Below are 21,717 nucleotides of genomic sequence, written 5' to 3'. Positions count from 1 at the left end.
GGAAGAAAAGGAGCAGTTTGCACTTTATCACATGCTTAACATTTGGTAATTTTACACAAGTTGCTTCTGTGTTAAGGTTGTGTTTCTGTGGCCCTCGCTTGAAATACTGGCTACTTCCCATACTACCTAAGTTAACTACTGTTATATATTTGCTGAAGAACAGGTGAAAAGTAATGTGTAGCAGGTGCTTCTAATGCATTCAGCGATTGAATGGGGCGGCCAACTTGTTGCCCTCCAGGTATTACTGGACTACAACTCGCCTTAACCGCAGCCACCATGGCCAAGGTTTAGGGATGTTGGAAGTTGTAGTCTTGGAACAGCAATGAACCAAAAACAAACCCCTGTGTTTCAATAAGAACCAATCACAACAATACAAACACAACACGTAGGCTAATAGTTAGTAGAAAATATATAATAGAATAATGATATCATTCAAATTATAGTCTTTCCGTTGCAACTTTTGAAAGACCATTGAGAGACTTTACTTTTGAAACTTTTACTTTTGAGATGTCTTCTGTTGAAACTTTTGAAAGACTATTGTGAGATTGTCCTTAGACATCTGTTCTGAACACATGGCTTGACGGTCCTCACTACCACTCTGTTATATTGTACATATGAACTTTGAATGGCTTACTCCTATAATTTGAATGGTATCATTATTCTATTATATATTTTCTAATATTAACCTACGTGTTGTGTTTGTATTGTTGTGACTGGAAGTTGTAGTCTGGCAATATCGGGAGGACATAATGATGACTTTCCCAATGATTAAACACAAACCGTGCAAAGCAGCCTTCTTGAAACACTAGGTTTCTTCCGAGTAAACAAGGATATCCAATTAATTCAATTAAAGGGTCAAAGCATTTCATTTTAATGCTGTTCAGAGGTTGATTCTGAAATCAGTAGATGACAGTATGATTGTCACAGTTCAAGTAACAATAATTGGCTTTTTTAACTGGCTTGGATGAATTAGTGATTTTATACACTTACTTAAATAGAACGTAATTGAGTGGTGTCTAAAGTATGAAAGAAGAGCGCCAGTTTCATTCAGAAGCGTCTTGGTGGAGCTTGCCAAGAAGGGGAGCAGGAGGGGCAGCACTGTTAGAACTGTGCAGGTGCACAACGGGACTGCCAGATTAGCTTTCCCCGTGCACCTGCACAGCCTCAACCTCATCATCACTTTGCTTTTCCTCCTCCAGGGACGCAGCAGTGGTCGTAAGCATCACTGCTGCTGGGGTCGTAAGCATTGCCAGGATGCAAGCAATGCAACCCTTCCTACATGGTGAACTGCTTTAGTGGTTGTACATTCATAATAAACATTTAGTATAGAAATAAAATTATGGGCAACACCACTTCAGAGTGTTCAGAACTGGGCAACGTAGTTACTGGATGAGTACAAAATAATCAGTTTTAGCTGTGATTGCTTCAGTGGTGGGAATTTGAGGTACTTAGGATATAGTAATAAATCATAATAATTTTGCTGATTGATTGATTGATGCTCACTTTTTGAGATTTCACAGTGCTTCTTGTATAGTAACTCCATGCAACAACCCTTTAGCATAGATTAGTATTATTATTATTCCCATTGCTGATAGGATGCTGAGTCTGAGGATAGTAGCTGGGTTCAGGCTAAGAAGAGATTTCCCAGTTCACCCTATTAGCCTTTACCTTTCACCAGAACTTGACCTAGTTTTTCCTAATTTGGAGTGTAAAATAGTAAGTAATGCACACAGCAACTAAAGATTGTCTCTAATTTTGGCATATTTAATACTGTTCTGTCTAAGCCTCTGATAACCTATTTGTTGCTGTTAATAAAACATAGTGCTTTTGACAGCTATGTTATCTCTTAAAGCTGATACAGTGTTTTCCATTATCAGTGTCTCTATTTGTAGCTATTCTGTTATGTTCTTAAGAAGAAATAAATAAAATAATGAGTCACTGAGTTGTAGGGAGATCGACTGCCATTGATTGCTACCATCATCATGTGGTTACCTCTAGGTGACTATTCTTATACTGCTAGTTGTGTGCAAAAGTTAATCTTGTTGGCTTTCCTTCAGCAAAGTATATAAAATCATCTGTCTTGGTGACTGAGTATAGCCATGAAAATGTACTCCTGGTAGCATACAGGTCAGGATGTTGGCATGCAAGCAGCATATTACAGAAGCTGACACAGGAACTGTGTGTTCCACACTACACTACTTCAAAGATTAACTGTTGAAAATACTTCAGGCACTGAAGCTTTAATTTAGTAACTTTTTAAAGGCTATAATCAATGCAGCACTACGTAGATGGATAATATGTACATTTTGTGCAATTTCCCCTTGCAGTATGACTTTGTGGAACTTTTGGATGGTAGCCGGTTGATTGCAAAGGAACAGCGCAACCTTCTTGAGGCAGAGAGAGCAGGTAGACAGGCAAGGTCTGTCAGTCTTCATGAAGCAGGTTTCATCCAGTATTTGGATGCTGGGATCTGGCATCTGGCTTTTTATAATGATGGGAAAAATGCAGAACAAGTGTCTTTTAATACAATTGTCATAGGTAAGAATTGCATTCACTGTGTTCGTTTACAAAAGTTGCAAGCTGAACTATTCTCTAATATTTTCTTCTTTGTTGGACAATCTTGAGTATTTTGCAGAAAATCTGTTTTGATGGAACACAGTTGTGTCAAAATCTGACTTACTTGAAGTGTACTAAAATATTTATGACATGTTGTTATGCTCTGTTATCAAAGATCTTGTAATAATTCTATTAAAATAGAATTTTGTTAGAAGTTACTGCTTTAACATTCTACAAGTAATTCAAATGAATTAAGCTCTATTTACATTCTCAAAGGCAGTAAACAAGCTAAGCACGCACACTCCTAAAAGTGTCTTAATTTGCTATCATTTACAACTGATTTAAATAAGAGTTCTCTTCTGTTTTTGCTAACTGCTGTGATTGCAGGGTATTAGAATTTCTCTTCTTGCGGTTCCTTTCAGAGTCTGTGGTGGAATGCCCCCGCAATTGCCATGGAAACGGAGAGTGTGTATCAGGATCATGCCATTGTTTTGCTGGATTTCTGGGCCCTGATTGTTCAAGAGGTATATAAATTGAATTCCTTTCTTAAGTCAATACAAATACAGAACAGAAATACAAGTAGTTACTAGAGCAGCAAGAAAAAGAAACTGAAGTACAACTTGTTGCCTAGATGTTCCTCTGCTTCTAAAGCTTGATTGAAAAGAATTGCGTTAAGTCTTCTGTCATGTTTTATTTCACAGCAGCCTGCCCAGTATTGTGCAGTGGCAATGGGCAGTACTCCAAAGGACGCTGTCTTTGCTACAGTGGCTGGAAAGGGACAGAGTGTGATGTGCCTACCACCCAGTGCATTGACCCTCAATGCGGAGGTCGTGGGATTTGCATCATGGGCTCTTGTGCCTGCAATTCTGGATACAAAGGGGAAAACTGTGAGGAAGGTAAATATATAAACATTTACTTAGGATTTGACTGTAATTCTTCAGAAGTGCTTTGCTACACTATTATGTTCTAGGCCCTAAATATAATACCAAATAAATGCAGATGCTAGCACATTTTAGATTTAATGAAAACATCTCTTTTATATGCATATCATTCACATTCAGAATCTTTCAAGCATATTAAATATAGGATTTAGAAAATCTTTCTTGGACTGTAGACTCTAGTTTCCTTAACTATTGAATGTGTAAATACATTTTAATCTCTTAGCTTGTGAGCTTGATCTTCTTTGTTACATCACTGAGCTAAGATGATGTAGGAAAGGAAAAAGATAGTTTGACAAAAGACTCAGTATTTTCACATAGTAGAAGAAATTGCATGTACTGAAAATCTCCTACATAAACTACATTCCTGAAAGTGCTAATTCAAATCCTTCATGTTGAAAAACAGTACAGAATTTTTCTGTTGTGGTGGTGTAAATAACTATGATAGCCTTTCCTCTGTGCTGATATTTTTTCCAGATGGAAAAAACCCCACAAGTTTCCATTCTCAATCAGATTGATTTTATTGATCTGCACATACAAAGTAATACAATTAAGTCTCTGGAATTAAATTTTCAGACCATTGACCCTACAAGTGTAACGTTTTATTGAGTCAAATTGCTAAATTAAATCTCGTCAACTAAAGCACATTAAAGTGAATTAAGAAAGATAGAGGGTATGCAAGTCATTTATTTCCTAAACAGGCTGATGGTGGTACACAGCTGTCACAACACAGGAATAGCAGAGTCCACTAAGACAGTCTATTCATATGCATGGTCTTTGGGCAACAGAACTTCCCCTAACTTGTATTCATTTCAGTAGCTACCTTCAGATGATTTCAAACCTGTTTCCTTTGTTCTGAATATTGCAGTAAAGCCATCTTCACTCTGCCCTGGTATAACTCAGAAGATTAATTCATAAAGAGTATTCTTCCTTTCTAGCTAATGACCAAATCTGTATATAGTATGCACATGCACATCTCTATGCTAGAACAGGGAAAGGCCTATTTTCAACAAGGTTTAAATTTTGGAACAAACTGAGCAGCCATAGTAAGAGAAGACATAATAGAGGTGTATAAAATTTTGCATCTCCCTATCTCAGAACACTAGACCTTGTAGATAACCAAAATAGCTGAATGTTGAACTACTAAGAACAGAAACAGCACAAAGTTAAACTATGGAATTAGCTTTCACAAGAAGTGGTGGTCACCAACTTGGCTGGCTTTAAAAGAGGATTAGAAAAATTCGTGAGGATAAGGCTACTAGCCATAATGTTTATGTTCTTCCTCCACTATCAGAGACAAGTTGCCTCTAAATTCCCATTGCTGAAAATCACAAGTGGGGAGAGTGCAGTTGCAGTTGGCAGCTGCCTTCAGGCTTTCCATAATAATAATAATAATAATAATAATAATAATAATAATAATAATAAATTTTATTTATATCCCGCCCTCCCCGGCCAAAGCCGGGCTCAGGGCGGCTAACAACAATAAAACAGCACAAAAGTACAGCACAAACAACACTCTAAAATCATTCATTATAAAATTAATTAATTCAAGCCACTGGCAACCATTGGGCCAGAGCTCCGCGAAGATTGCCGAGGGACGGAGTCAGGCTGTGCCCTGGCCAAAGGCCTGGTGGAACAGCTCTGTCTGGCAGGCCCTGCAGAAAGATGTCAAGTCCCACAGGGCCCTGGTCTCTTGTGACAGAGTGTTCCACCAGATCGGAGCCACGGCCGAAAAAGCCCTGGCTCTAGTTGAGGCCAGCCTAACTTCTCTGTGGCCTGGGACCTTCAAGATGTTTTTATTGAAGACCGTAAGTTTCTCTGTGGGGCATACCAGGAGAGGCAGTCTCGTAGGTATGAGGGTCCTAGGCCGTATAGGGCTTTAAAGGTTAAAACCAGTACCTTAAACCTGATCCTGTACTCCACCGGGAGCCAGTGCAGCTGGTATAGCACCGGGTGAATGTGATCTCGCAGCGAAGACCCCATAAGGAGTCTCGCTGCAGCATTCTGCACCCGCTGGAGTTTCTGGGTCAGTCTCAAGGGCAGCCCCACATAGAGCGAGTTACAATAATCCAGTCTGGAGGTGACCGTCGCGTGGATCACAGTGGCTAGGTCAGGGAGAGAGAGGTAAGGAGCCAACTGCTTAGCTTGGCAGAGATGGAAAAATGCCGCCTTTCTTGTAGCTGCAATCTGCGCCTCCATGGAAAGGGAGGTGTCGAAGATTACACCCAAACTCTTAACGGACGGTGCTGGCACTAATTGCGCCCCCGCAAGAGATGGGAGTTGCCCCCCCCCAATCCCATATCATCCCGTCCCAGCCACAGGACCTCTATCTACGAATAATTTAGCTTCAACCAGCTCCCACGTAACCATCCAGCCACAGCTTCCAGACATCTGGTCAGTGTGTCTGGGGTCGAGTCAGGATGGCCATCCATCAACAGATAGAGTTGGGTGTCATCAGCATACTGATGGCAACCCAGCCCAAAACTCTGGACAAGCTGGGCGAGGGGGCGCATAAAGATGTTGAAAAGCATCGGGGAGAGTATCGCACCCTGAGGTACTCCACACACCAAGGAGTGGCGCGATGACAATTCCCCCCCAGCGCCACCCTCTGTCCCCGACCAGAGAGAAATGAGCGCAGCCATTGAAGGACTGTGCCCTGGATCCCCACGTCAGCAAGGCGGTGGTCCAGAAGTTCGTGATCGACCATGTCAAAAGCTGCTGACAGATCTAGAAGAATCAGCAGCCCCGACCCACCTCGATCCAGCTGTCTACGAAGATCATCTGTTAGGGCAACCAGAGCCGTCTCGGTCACATGACCAGTGCGGAAGCCGGACTGGAATGGATCCAGAGCCGATGTTTCATCCAGAAACCCACCAAGCTGTTCAGCAACCGCTCTCTCAATCACCTTACCCAGGAACGGAAGATTCGAAACCGGGCGGTAATTGGATAGATCTAAAGGATCTAATGATGTTTTCTTTAAGAGCGGGCGCACCACTGCCTCCTTCAGTTCCCCTGAGAATGCCCCCGTGCCAAGGGACAAATTGATGATATCCCCCAGGAGGGCCCGCACCTCATCTGGACACGCTCTAATCAGCCAAAACGGGCATGGGTCGAGAGGACAGGTGGTGGGCTTTCCAGCTCAGAAGAGTCTGTCCACATCGGCTGGGGATATCCGGTTGAAGTGGTCCAATACTGGACCCGAGGACAGTCGAGGGGCCTCCAGTTCCTTTATTGTATCCAAATTGGCAGGGAGGTCATGGCGGAGCAACAAGACCTTCTCCGCAAAAAAGCTCACAAATGCCTCACAGCTGTGTGTCAAATTGTTATTTAAATTTGGCTGTCCCTCAAGGGACGTTAAAGACCTGATTATACTAAATAATTGCGCCGGGTGAGAGCTAGCGGATGCAATGGAGGCCGAGAAGAAAGACTTCTTAGCAGCCTTCACCGCCATCTCGTAGGTTTTCATAAAAGCCCTATAAGATGTTCTTGAGGCTCCATCACGAGTCCATCGCCATACTCGCTCTAGCCGTCTGAGATCCCGCTTCATTTTCCGGAGCTCCTCAGTAAACCAAGGGGACCGGTTTTGACGGGGTCGCAGAGGCCACTTAGGCGCGATCTCATCAATGGCTGCCAAGAGCCGGTTATTCCAGTCCTCAACAAGGTCATCTAATGAGTCGCCAGGGGGAGCAAGGTCCCGCAAGGCTTGGCGGAATCTATCAGGGTCCATCAGCCTCTGTGGGCGAGCCCAAATCGGCTCGCCACCTAAGCAGGGTGGGGGTGGAAAGTCAATCCTGGCTTTCAGAGTGTAGTGATCAGACCATGGCACCTTCATTGAAGGAGACATGATCACATCTATACCTACGCCAAATATCAAATCCAGCGTGTGGCCTGCTTGATGTGTGGGGCCCGAAACAAACTGGGAGAGCCCTAGTGTCGCCATGGAAGACACCAGGTCCAGAGCCTGTGAGGAGGGAGTGGCATCAGCATGGATGTTGAAGTCCCCCAATACCAATAGGTTAGGGAACTCCAAGGCCCAGCCGGCCACCGCCTCCAATAGGCCTGACAGGGTGGCTGCTGGTGCGCTAGGTGGCCGGTACACCAGCCAGACAGCCAAGCTCTCCTTGGAGCCCCACACTAGGCCAACACATTCAATGCCGGGGATCGATGGCGATGGTAGAGCCCTGAAAGGACAATCTTCCCGTGTTAATAATGCCACACACACACCCCGGCCCACAGTCCGGGACTGGTGGAGGACGGAGAAACCCGGGGGCGCCATCTCTCGTAAGGTAACTGTTGCCCCTTCGCGCACCCAGATCTCCGTCACACAAGCCAGGTCGACCCCCTGTGAGATAAAGAAATCTCGCAGGGTGGCGGTTTTGTTGCCTATAAACCTGGCATTGCACAGCACCAATGACGGAGGTGAGTAATCCTTGCTCACCCTACCCTCGTCCCTCGGGATGAGGCTCAGATTGAAAGGGGGTTGTTGGCTAGTTAGGCATGGAACTTGCAGGTATTAGAAAATATGTAGGCACATATATTGGGAATGTAAAGGGGAATTCTAGCTTCTAAGGCTGCAATTCTAGCCATGTCTACTTAGAAATAAGTTCCATGAATTAAGTGGGTCAGTGGGGTTAGGATGGCAGCCTGTTGCGTTCTGTTTTGTTTGCTTGCCTTTATGATTTGAAGCATGCTTTTTTTAATGAGAGCTAAAATAATCATCATTTTGTGTTAGTAAGCCCTGTTCTGCAGCCCCTGCCACAATTACAGCCAGGTCTTTTTCTAGACCTTCTGATGATTAAAGCGTGTACCTCTATTGATTTTTGCTGCTGCGTTCTGTTAACTTGTAGTTAAAGTAAAAGGAGCATAGCGAGGAATTGAAGGTTTCTTCTGCTTTGTACTCTCTTCTTTTTCAGAGCCTAATAGGAGCATTATACAGATCACTGAATTGTTGTGCTTCTTTACTCATGTGTAAGAATGAATATACTGTAGCCTAATTCATGGGAAATAACGATAGAACTCATAGATGCAAAACTGTCTTCCCGTTTCAGCTGATTGTTTAGATCCAGCCTGTTCAAATCATGGTGTGTGCATCCATGGAGAGTGCCATTGTAATCCAGGATGGGGTGGTAACAACTGTGAAATTCTGAAGACTATGTGTCCAGACCAGTGCTCTGGCCATGGCACGTATCTTCAAGAAAGTGGCACATGCACTTGTGACCCTAATTGGACTGGTCCTGACTGCTCCAATGGTAAGGACTTTTTTGTTTGCTTTAGCTGTTAATATTGGGCAATATTCTAGAATGATATTATATTTAGGTCCCAGTGTAGCTAAAGGCTATAAGCAATGCAAGCAAAAAACATGTAGGAATACTTAACTGAAATTGGCCATACAAGGATAGCAGATTGCCACCACCAACACTTGATTCATTTGATTTCATTCATATATTTCCACACCGCTTTTTACCCACACGAGTCACAGAGCAGCTGACAAACAATATGTAGCAATAACATTACAATTGCAACATAAATCATATAGAATAATTAACAAATCATCAGTAAAATCATTTCATTTATTAATACGGGAGTGAGCCAAGTTCACATCATGTATGCCTGACATTTTGCATAGACTTGAAGGTTTTCTATTAAACAAACCTCTGCAAATTTCTTCTTCGCTCGAAGGATGGTAGTGCAGTCCTTTTGCTGAGGTACCAGCCTGCAGCACTATAATAACATTAATATTATACCTTGTGATGTCGCAGTAAGTCAGTGGTAGCACCTTATGATGCTTAATGTTTATTTTTTGGCTTAGCCAGTATATATATATATATATATATATATATATATATATATATATATATGCAGGTTTTGGTGTCCTCGGGTGTCTTCCCGTGTAAAAGTTGGGGTGTCTAGGCGACGTTTCGACGAGGTCTCACTCGTCATCTTCAGGCTGGTGCTTTCGGCTTCTTGTTACTGGAACAGAGCAGGATCTCAGTGTTTGAGTTCCTATAAATACTGTAGAGGGGGTGTGGTGTATAGCCTCCAATGTTCTGGGCAGAGAGGAAGTTCCCAGGCTAGTGTGCCTTTTCTTCTTTTGTTCCTTAATTACTTGAGAGATATCTTGAGTGATTTCTTGAGTGATATCCTGAGTACCACTTAGGTGGGTCATTAGGTGTGGATAGTTGTTAAAGTCTTTGTGTCTTGACCTCTTGAACTTTGTGAAGAGTTTTCCTGAGAAGATGGCTGTACTGTACTTAGTTGTGCTCTGGCTTGGCTTCGTGTATAGGGGCGAGCTGTGGTTTTGTGGCTTGTGTCAGCCAGATCTGTGTAGGGATTGCAGGGGGGTGCAGCATCCGGAGGTGCCACCATGGATTGGCTACTGGATGGTGTCTGTAATTCATCTGTGGAGAGGGTCTGGGTTTGGGTCTGGTGTGGTTGATTGGCTGGGCAAAGTCTGCCCAGCCACGTACATTGGACAAACAAACAGACGAATAAATGCACGTATCGCAGAACACAAGAATGCCGTCAAAAAAGAAGAAAAAACTTCCTCTCTTTTCCAACACATGAAAGAAACAGGACACGAAATTAATTTTGCAGATTCCAAATTGCTCTTTAACACGGAACATCACCACAAGAGAATAATCATGGAAGCCATCGAGATAGAGAAACACCCTCACAACATGAACAAGCGTGACGACACATCCCGCTTGCCAGACATCTGGAAATTAGCCCTCCCCACAAAAACTGACACCAGATCCAGAGGCACACAGAACGCCAACACCAATCAACCACACCAGACCCAAACCCAGACCCTCTCCACAGATGAATTACAGACACCATCCAGTAGCCAATCCATGGTGGCACCTCCGGATGCTGCACCCCCCTGCAATCCCTACACAGATCTGGCTGACACAAGCCACAAAACCACAGCTCGCCCCTATACACGAAGCCAAGCCAGAGCACAACTAAGTACAGTACAGCCATCTTCTCAGGAAAACTCTTCACAAAGTTCAAGAGGTCAAGACACAAAGACTTTAACAACTAATCCACACCTAATGACCCACCTAAGTGGTACTCAGGATATCACTCAAGAAATCACTCAAGATATCTCTCAAGTAATTAAGGAACAAAAGAAGAAAAGGCACACTAGCCTGGGAACTTCCTCTCTGCCCAGAACATTGGAGGCTATACACCACACCCCCTCTACAGTATTTATAGGAACTCAAACACTGAGATCCTGCTCTGTTCCAGTAACAAGAAGCCGAAAGCACCAGCCTGAAGATGACGAGTGAGACCTCGTCGAAACGTCGCCTAGACACCCCAACTTTTACACGGGAAGACACCCGAGGACACCAAAACCTGCATTCCTGTACCCGTGAAAATCTACGAAAGCATATATATATATATATATATCCATTCATATACAACCAAGTACCATTTATGCTCCCACCAGATGTTGACTGCTGAGTTTACCAAACAATAATGCTGCCAGGGTCCGACTCTGGGGTTGTGGCGCTCATCTCGCTCATCTCGCTTTATTGGCCAAGGGAGCTGGCGTACAGCTTCTGAGTCATGTGGCCAGCATGACTAAGCTGCTTCTGGCAAACCAGAGCAGCGCACGGAAACGCCGTTTGCCTTCCCGCCGGAGCGGTACCTATTTATCTACTTGCACTTTGACGTGCTTTCGAACTACTAGGTTGGCAGGAGCAGGGACTGAGTAATGGGAGCTCACCCTGTCATGAGGATTCGAACCGCCGACCTTCTGATGGGCAAGTCCTAGGCTCTGTGGTTTAACCCACAGCGCCAGTTAGTTTGCTCCTTATTCTCCAAATGCTTCAAATAACCTGTGGATAATCAATATATACATGTTCCTAATTAAAAAATTGTTTTGTTAAGCTTCTAAGAGAAAAAGGAAAAGTTGTTTTGCTCCATCCAAAGGTTTAGCGGGGGGGGGGGGGAGCCGTTTAAAATCAACTTTGCTTTCCTCTGTCTTCATCAGCAGTTTGTCCATTAATTAGCCCTCCAATTCCTCTTCAGTTAAATTAACTCTAATTAATAAGTTCATTACAAAGACTGACGCACCTTGCTTAAAGCAAGTGTGCTAGAAGCTGATAAACACCTCCACTCTAATGAAAAATTGATTAGATGGAAGACAAAAGGTGGGGCCTCTGAAATAAACCTTTTCCTCCCAGAGCAGGGTTGATATTTTGAAGTTTTGAAGTTAATCCATCCAAGATCTCATAATAAATAAATACATCATTTAGTTCAAAGTAGATATAAAAAGATTATATGAGAAACTCTCTTGGCTCCCACATCTTCTAGCACATAAAATGTGTCACAAGTCTTGATAGTATGTTTAATGTTCTACAGCTCTTTGAGATACAGCAATGATGTCTCATGGGAAGGATCCTTTTCAGCTTTTTTATTATTACATTCCTATTTCAATATCTATCACAAATAATTTCTGATCTTTGTTTCCAGAATTGCTTTTTCTGCTGTTTCTTTCTTTCAGGAGACAGAAGTCATATAATATGCTTATGAAACATCTTATGGCTGTGCCAGCTTTGTTCTAAGAGTCTTAAACTATATCCCTTAAGCTATGTTTTTCCTTCTCATATTAGCGCCACAGAAAACTATTCCCTCAAAAAAAGAAGGAGTGATGAATGCAAACTGTAATAGACTGGAGTATTATTTCACACCTTGTATTCAGCATGAGAATAAAGTGTTTTATGTAGCTTAGAAAACACTTTATTATTTTAGCAATGACAGTGCATTTTCACAAGACGACAAATAAGGAACTGAATACTGTAGATGAGAAGTGACCAGCCTACCTCCCACAGCCTACCTTTCCACTAATTTCATGCGGCCCTTGGCCTAATGTCATGCAGGTAACAAGGATGGAGATAATGGGAGGAATGAGGATGGCAGAGTGGGAGAACATGGCAAACAGAGTGAAAGAAAAAACAGGTGGCTTCATCCACTTTTGGCCCAACCCTGCCCACCGCTTGCATGTGGTCCCCAAGGTCCCCAACAGATTACCCCTGAGGATATGCGGCCCTCCACAGAAAAAAGGTTGCCCACCCCTGCTGTAAATAATGGGTTAAATGGTCAGTTGATACTGTTTGGGGTTTTTTGCCTACCACATAGCAATTGTCACAACCAATCTGGCAGTTAGGGCATTGGGTTGGATCCTTAGTCTAAGCAGGAAGGAGATTGGGCGTCCCAGCCCCCACTCCAGTGGATCAGGGTACCCTGTTAGAGGGGTCCTAGGGGCAGTGCTTGTGTCCAGATGCCCAGATGTAGGTCATAGGGTGATCCTTAACCCAGAGGCGACCCTGCCAATCAGTCATCCAGCAGTCGGGTTGGATGGTTCTGGATTCACTCCCAATGCCTATGCCAAAACTACCCAATCAGAACACAAGATATTTTGGGCTCAAGGATAGACACCCACATACAAAATGCATCTATCTTGTGTTGATGTTCCACACAAAAACTATACTTACTTGTGGACTTGGGAGTGTAGTTACATTAAGTTGCCACAATAGGGCAGAGAGTAGGAAAGAGCTTTATCTCAGTGCCCTTTATTTCAACAATCATGAGGATTTCAAGAATGGAAACACTTAATTTCAAGGTTACATGAAATAATACATTAGACTGACAATTTCAGGAACAAAAGTGCTGGAGATCATAGAACGGAAATAGACAAAAGGAATAGCTGTTTTTACTCCCTTGATGGAAGACTTCAGGCTTAACACTGGTAGAATCAAAACATTAACATGATATTGTTGTATCTTTATTTTTCTGTGGGTTAAAGCAAGATTTTCTGCTGTAGCTACTATTAGTTTTCAGTGCATATGATCTCAATGCTCAGTAAGAATATTACATAAATCCTCATATGTGTAAGAACAGGTGAGTCTTAAGATATATGTGATTAGGAAATCTAATTTTAAAATACCCAAAGCTAACTGAAGAAAAGCTGTGGTAGATAGACATCACTAAATCTCCTGGGCAACTAATAGAGCATTAGCTAAGATGTAGATTCCCCATCCTCTTGAGAGCTTCCTGAAAATGCTTTTATAGTAACTTTTTAAATTACATTTTCAAAGGATTTGCCTTCCTCTGTGATCAGGTTGGATCAGGAATTTGGCTAATTATTGTGTTCTTTCTCCACCCCCACCCCATCGTCCTTTCTCCTGCTGTTTTTTTGTAATGCAGAAATCTGTTCTGTTGACTGTGGCACACATGGCGTCTGCATGGGTGGAACTTGTCGTTGTGAAGAAGGCTGGACTGGCCCATCCTGCAGTCAGAGAGCATGTCACCCTCGGTGTGCTGAACATGGAACATGTAAAGATGGGAAGTGTGAATGCAGCCAAGGCTGGAATGGCGAGCACTGCACCATTGGTAGGCTAACTGTGCTTTAATATTATTCTTCAATACTGAACTTAAAAAGCCAGAGGTCCTGACCTTGTCTGAATCAGAAATTTAGCACTTTGAAGCCTGTTCCTTCAAATGGAATATTTTCACTTGTCAGTTTGTATAAAGAAATTGTTACTTTAAAAAAAGAAGAAGAAATGATTATATGATGGATCATCAATCCTTTACCTCACCCCAGATGGAAGGGGCAAGAATCTCTGTTCAATTTTTTCTTGGTTTTCTCTACACATAAGTTCACTGACTCCAATGATAACTATTTTAGTATTCTTCCTAATGAATGGATAAATCAGTTCATTTCTACCAGCTTTTCTGTTTTTAGCTTGTAGTCGTGCATCTCATTTCACCTTTATTAACAAAGGAAACTAAAGAAACATTGTACATGAACATAAAAGCTGGTTTGTTTGCCAGGAAATCTAGCACCCTGAAATAATTTTTGTTGAGTTTTGTTAGCAGGCATAATGAATTATTTAACATTTCCACAAAGCTTCTGTTTCGACAAACTGAGCAACTTGCTGACTTTCAGCACTTCCATTCATAGGTTTATTTGTTTTTTTGCAAGCAAGAGCAGAGGCCCTATGTTTTTGTAGTACAAGACTCATTTTTCCTTTACATCCTGCATATTATATGGATATAAAAGAAAGATGCCTTTTTTCTTTCTTAAAATTTTCTTTCTTAGAATTCTGTTATGTTTCTTTTCAGAAACCAGTCTTTGACCAAATAACCTTTGATATCTAACTAAGTTGGATCCATGATAAGTCATTAAAGATCACAAAGAGGACAAATGAAGGAAGACTTTTCATAGTGATCCTTCACATTTGTCTCCATATTTCCTGCTCCTTTTAAAAGTCTATGGTAAAATGAATGTGGAAGACAAAGCCTATCGCTAAGCTTTAGCTTGTCAGCTTGTAATTATTCAGCAAATCACTCTTCTGTTGGCCTCACCGACCTACATGGATTACAATTATATATGGATGAACTGTTCTTGCACATTTTTTCCCAATGTATTAGACACAACAGGGTTTTTTTCATCAGCATAGGGAAGGCGGGGGGTTCGACTAGATTTCAAAACTATGCGTTGCCCGTGTATTTATTGCATTACTGCGTTTGCAATAATACATTCATTGTTTTGGATATTTGTTAAGCTTTTAAACATTCAAGTGGTTTGGGTAGGGCTTCCTGCAATGACTGACTAATTCAGCAACAGTTCTAATCCCATATATATCCAGTTTCCCCTTATACCTAGTCATGGTTCCCAATAACTTTCAGTCTCACCAATCTCTTTAAACCCTAATCGATGGGGACAGAATCACAGCCTGCAGCTATGAGAATAGTTATGCCAAAATGGATTAATGGATTAATTTTATTATAAGTATACTTTGAAATTCCATTTACCAATTTTAAACTTATAGAATACAAAATTTATTCATTTAATATTGGTGCTAGAGTGTATTTATTGATGACAACAACACATAAAAGCTGTCTTGTGTAATATATGCATGCATGTATGTATGTTACAAGAGTAAACTATAATTTCTTACACATGCAGGTCCTGCTATCCACTCGCTATGCAAAAATTAACTTATCTGAATATAAAGAATTATGCCCAAACTTTGCTGTACACTCTCCAGGTTCAGATATCTGAACAGCAGGAGTCTGCCTACTTTCTTGTTTGTTTGTCCTTTGATGTTTGGCTGCAGACATTTTTAGACAGAAACTGTGCAGAGAGGGAGGGAACAAGATCAGACAAATTGCGAGCAGGAGAGATCAGACAGATCAGTTTTTGTTCTTTGTGAGAGACATGCTGATTGGCTGCAGCCATTTTAGGAAGAAACCATGGAGACAGATCTGACAAATCCCCAATTACAAATGTTCCCCTAGGAATCAATGGAAATTGTGGACTCGTTATGCAAACGCTCGCCTAATGAACAATTTCCATGGAGCATATACTATGTTTGGTAAACGGAAGCTGTGTGTATAAATAAATACAATGATAGAAAGCTTGAAAAGAGAAAATGGGTAGAACCAATGAGTTGGATCTCAAGATTCCATTCTTCCAACAAAAACAGTTTTCCCCCAACAGAATTGGTATTTTGGATCCAACCTTCTATCAGTACAGATAAAATAATGTTAGAGAAAAACAAAACCTGCATAATGTCAACAAAACAAAGTGTATTGCGCCCAGCCCTTGTGGTACTCCCAGTAAGTCTGTGATCACTATCCAATAGCAGTAGAAAAAGGAGTCTGCAATAATTGTCAAGAGGAATAACTTACACCACCTATATTTCTGAGAATCTTTGTAACCCTATTACAGGGTTCAAATGGAAAAGGGAAATAACACAATGCAGCATAATAATTGCACCATGTGCGTTTGTACAGCAATACTTACTAATCGTACAATCATGATGCTTAATAAAACAAGATACAAGGTCAAGATTGAAATTCTGTCCAGAGTCCAAATCTTTTAGTCTTGTATGTAGTGTTTAACAGCTAATTCCCCAGCTGTTAGTGTTTCATTTTCAAATTTTCACTGATTGGCTTCCTAAATCTCACATCAGCCTTGGTGTTTAACAGAGGTGCACTGACCAGCTTGACTACATTTTTTTTCCTGAACAAAGCATGTCTTTGTGATCATTAATGATCTTGCTTTCCAATGTAGTGAAGAAATAAAAACAAATAGCAGGTATTTCGTAGCTTAAAGGAATTAGGATTTCCCCTAGGCCAGATTTCCATTTGAATTGCCTGCATCTACATGAAAATCAATGTAACTCAATAAACAGCTTGGTGTTTAAAGCACTATTAGCAGAGAACACCTCAAAGGACTACCTTTCCTTAAACTGGAGAGATGGGATTTTTGGGGAGCTTCTAAATATGTGCCCTGCTGAATACAAATAGAAAGAGTAATTGAAAATTAGGTGGGAAAGAAATTAAACATTTTCAAAAACTAATAGAAGTTCTCAGTGGAAACGTGCATCAGATGCTTCTTTAAACCTATGTTTATTGATGGCTTGCACATAGTAGAGCTTTACTTCTCACTAATATGATCAGCATGCACTTCCTCGCTCTCCAAAGTTGAGAACTTGTCCATTGTTCAGAGTTACATGCCAGGAGAACTGCAAGCTTTTCACATTTTACCAAGTTAATAGCTGTGTTAACAAATAGCTGTGTGAACCCTTGTGAGCATACATTCGGTAAAAGTGAGCAGAACCTCTCCTTGTTTTCAAGTCCAAAGCTCATCTACACGCATCAATTCAGACTGGCCTGGAGATCATCTGTCTTATCAGCCTTCTTCCTACTGAGTGCAGACGTGGGAGGCATTGGAAACCAGTGCTCTGTAACTGTTGAGATGTTAACCTAGTTTTAATATAGCTTTTAACTGGATCTAACTTGTTTGAGCATCAGTTCAGAAGCAACAAATAATAATGAGTGGAGTCTGTTGTGGTTGGTGCTCATTGGGACAGGTAGGGCAGAAGGTGGGAAGCCCAGGCAGTAGGTGGTGCCAGAGACAATGATGGGCAGAGCCAACTTATTATTGGTTTGTCCTTCTCATCCTCCTTGCTGAGTTCTACAGGTGTAACACTGAGACTAAGGATGACACGCATTAAACACCCAGCCCAGCAAGCAGCAAACTTTGAAATGGGCCCAAGGCTGGGCAGCAGTTGTCTCCCAGTGGCTCGATCTTTTGACCTTTCATCTTTGTCAACCTAGAACTAGGATAGCAAAGAAAAATGGGTAAGAGCTGGCTGTACTTGGGATATGACAGTGGACTGACTGGTCCCACTTAAGATTGCCTTCATGGAAAGATAACTCTTTATAACGCTGGTCCATGTGGAACTGAGAATCAGGCACTAAAATAGACACAATGAATTTATAGCTTTCAAGATGTTGATGCAGCCACAATTTTTAATATCCTTGGCTATCGGAAGCTGGAGCTGGAGTTCCAATAGCATCTGGAAAGCTACAAGTTCTCCATCACTGCGCCAAAACCTGCTCGACAAAACTTACTGATAAAGTACATTGTACAATTCAAAGAATGCTGTAATGTTTTGAATGGAGGGACCCATTCTGTATTGCTGTTTCAGTTAATGTATATAAATTGAGTTGTTCTGTTGAACTGAATGCAGATACTGGATTCGGTCACTAGCATTTTGTGGTATTTATATGCTTTTGTATGCCATTTCCAGGGCTAGTGCAAGACTTTCTGCCACCTGAGGCATACTGGCAGCTGCCACTGCCCCAGCATGTTGACCTGCTGCTGTTGCTTTTGCCACTACATCATCAATAGCAACACAAGTGTGCCAAGGCTGACCAGAGTCATCTCATCTGACAAGTCTTGTGCTGCTTTGTTGCCATAGCAATAAATACATTTTTAACTTTAGGCTGCATTCGCCATGGCAATGCAGGGATCATGCAGGCACTCTCAGAGACCACTTTATCCACAATGACTCACTCTGAGGAGGAACTGTTCTTCAAAGTGAGGCATAGGTTATCTAGAGAGCCCTGTAAGAATTGCTGCTGAGAGCTTTGCTGCAGCTTCACACTCCGTAGCAGACAGTGGAGGGAGGAGGGAGCTGGTGACAGCACTGACCCACAGTCAGTGGCGAAATGGCACTGAGAGTGTGTCTGGGCTGGGACACACACACACACACAGAGAGAGAGAGAGAGAGAGAGAGAGAGAGAGAGAGAGAGAGATTGACAGGCCCTCTCCATCTGCCTGAGACAAAGGTCTCACTGTGGCTAATGGGTGGACCAGCCCTGACTATTTCAGAATAAAGTAAATTAAGTTCTCTTTCTAAAATAATTATAGGATGCAATTGGACATGTGATGAAGTATCAATGAGATCAGCTTATAACTAAATGCAGAGTTGTGTGCTTAACTTTAGGTCCATGTAAGTTGCATTGAGTCACACCCAACTGAGCAAGAGTGTAAAGTTGGAAGGGAGATGGTTAGCGATAGGCTATTGTTTTTGCAATTTAGCTGACACTTATCTTGGGTAAATTAAATAACTGTGATAGGAACACTATAAAAGTGAATGCTTCACCAGCTGCTTTGCCATTAAACGCATTTAGTCAAATGGAATTAGCAAATAATTACGTTGGTAGGAATCTACTATATTCAAGTGTTGTATTAGTGGCTCCAATTAAAAAGCTTCATAATTTTTTCTTTCTATACACATTATTATTGTTAGGTAATTTACATTGCAAATTAGAAAACCTGCATTAAAATTCAGCTGCATTCTGATTTGTCAACAGCCCTTTTGAAATAAATCTGTAACGTTAAATATGGGTGAGTAAGACCATCTGTTTAAAGAACTTGCCTGCAGCTCAAACACTTAACTCACGAGAGGCATTACAGCTGTTTAATTGTTATGGTGTGGAAACAATGATCGTTCTGTCCAAAATTAATATTTATATACATATTCATGTGGTTCAAAGTAAGTGGTATAAATGTGAGTGTACGCCATTAAGCATTCAGAGAAGAGATGGAGTTAGGCTTTGGTGATATTTTAACCTGGCTGGGAGACATGTATATTTTAACCTAGTCTCAAATGGATGGGGGCAATAAGCATATCATTAGTGGAATGCATCTCAGCATATGAGGAAAACCAACTTAAGGAGACATGAACTGGGACTTCCCTGAGTTCTCTGTTTCCTACATGAAGGCTAAGCTGTTTAGAATGAATTGACCTTTGGATTTGTGGAGCTAGGCAGAAAGTAGTTGGAGACATCTAGTAGCAGACTAGTCTGGATTACTTGAGTCCTGTTTTTTGCGCCTCCCATCAATTGGGAGGCAAAGTCAGGATTATTTGTACTGAATTGTTGGGCTCATGGAAGTGCAGAGATTGTGTACTTGTCAAGTCTGTGGGACAAGAAGTCAAAGCTGGGTGACTAGGGGGCTTTTTAAAGGTTATGGCTCCAGGGAAGACTATTTGAAACTGAAAGCACAGACTGACTTTAGAATAGTGAGCTACTGCTGGTTCAGAACCTAATGCAACAGAACATGTAGCTTCTCAAGCAGCCTATTGTTTGTTACTAGATATATCTTGCTAGATGAAGCTGCTGGAAGTTTGTTCTCCTGCATGTTAACATCAAAAAATGGTGAGAGTAATGGCGAGATTTTAAAAGCTAGTTTTAAATGGCACTATAAATAAGACAGGCATTCTGTGCCATGGAACCATGTACATATATGATTTTACATGGTTTTAACAAGGCACATAAATAGCACTTAGCTGCCTTCATACTGATAGCTAATTAGCAGTTAAGTAGTCCAAAGTCTACTCTAATCCTATTTGAAATGTTACAATAAAAACATAAATTCTCTTACCAGATTTAAATGGGGAACATAGAACTTTACACAAGTAGTTTTTTTTTTTAAAAAAAAGCCTGCACGAAGGAAGTTTGTAAGTTTTAAAATTGCAGACGTGCTGTGAACACATTGAAGTTAGTAGCAGCTATTGCACAGGAAATTGATAGATATACGAGAGGACAAAATGTTCAAAGAATACAGCTGGTCTGGCACTCTACAAGCTATGCAAGAAAAAGTGCAATCTATTACAATTGTAGGTTCAAATTCAGAATTATTCTTACTTCTGCAGAATTAGAAAGTGAAGAGTAAGCATTCTCTGTGGGAAGAAATAAAGGCCTCTGTCAGCACAGAACTTTGAACACTTCAGAAAATGACAGTATTTTGATAATAAAAGAGAAGACTTGGGAAAACAGAAATACCATCTGTCAATTCTGAAAATATTAGGTATTGCATGTGAAACTGAAGATATTATGTGACTGAATTTGCAGCAATGTGACACTAATTACAATTAATGTAGACAAATAGTTTCAGTTCAGGCCTGCGTGGAGGTTATGAAAGATCGCATAACTAAGCGTAGCTACTGCTACATACTTGCACAGTTTTCTACCACAGAGTTACTCTGCAGTCATGTTAGGATATGCTGATATCAGCTTCCTAGTTTTCTGAATGTTTTAAGATTCATGCAGATTGCACTGGAAAAACATGTTCATGGATGTCCACACTAATTTAAGCAGCTTGCTACGTTTCTTTTGAGGAAAGCTTGTCTTATTTTCTTTCTTTTCCTTCCTTTATGATAATTGGTTTCATGACTCTTTGGGCATTAAGCAGAACTGTCACAAGGAGACTGCCTCTATCCTTTCTGGTCAAGTCCCAAATGGCATTAATTGTAAGGCTACCACAAGGTTAAAGGAAATATAGTAATTAATTTTCAATAATGGTTTATTTAATGCTTCATCTCAAAACTAATGCTCAAGCCCTATACAGCTTTGCTGGCCTATTTGCCTTCAATCACAAAGCAAAATCCTTACCACCACACACAGCAGCACATGTCACCCTAAGCATTTACAGTCATACCTTGGATCCTGAACGCCTTGGCTCCCGAACAATTCAGCTCCCGAACAATCAAAACCTGGAAGTGAGTGTTCCGGTTTTTGAACAATTTTCGGAAGCCGAATGTCTGGTGTGACATCCAATTGGCTGCAGGACGCTCCTGCAGCCAATCAGAATCCGTGCTTTGGTTTCTGAACATTTTGGAAGTCTAACAGACTTCCAGAACGGATTCCATTCGACTTCCAAGGTATGACTGTATTTCCTAGTTAGCACTAAAATCCATCTCTAAGAGTAATCTCTGTGTCTGGTATTCTTTTTATCTACTAAGACTGCAATCCTTTGACATGGGATCATAGAATACATCATGTAGATAACTCCAGTATTGGAGATCCAATATAGCTCCCTCTCCACCTCTGTAGCAACTTCTGTGGCCCTAGC

At 41.4% G+C, this 21,717-nt stretch overlaps 1 protein-coding gene across 30 annotated transcripts in view; it reads left to right on the top strand.

Annotated features, from left to right (window-relative positions):
• TENM3 (teneurin transmembrane protein 3) overlaps positions 1-21,717 on the top strand; it is a 1,299,256-nt gene that overhangs the window by 1,196,180 nt on the left and 81,359 nt on the right. For 29 of the 30 annotated variants that reach the window (XM_081875189.1, XM_081875187.1, XM_081875177.1 and 26 more), the window contains 5 exons: positions 2,328-2,538; positions 2,979-3,080; positions 3,258-3,452; positions 8,543-8,743; positions 13,707-13,892. In XM_081875189.1, coding sequence (XP_081731315.1) covers positions 2,328-2,538; positions 2,979-3,080; positions 3,258-3,452; positions 8,543-8,743; positions 13,707-13,892 — 895 coding nt within the window. The remainder of the gene's footprint in view (positions 1-2,327; positions 2,539-2,978; positions 3,081-3,257; positions 3,453-8,542; positions 8,744-13,706; positions 13,893-21,717) is intronic. The other variant, XM_081875167.1, reaches the window with a different exon arrangement.

The sequence above is a fragment of the Podarcis erhardii genome, assembly GCF_964252035.2.
Source record: "Podarcis erhardii genome assembly, chromosome: 9".
NCBI classification, from domain to species: Eukaryota; Metazoa; Chordata; class Lepidosauria; order Squamata; family Lacertidae; genus Podarcis; species Podarcis erhardii.
Note: the sequence above shows the minus strand (reverse complement) of the source record. Positions and strands in the feature narration are given on the sequence as shown.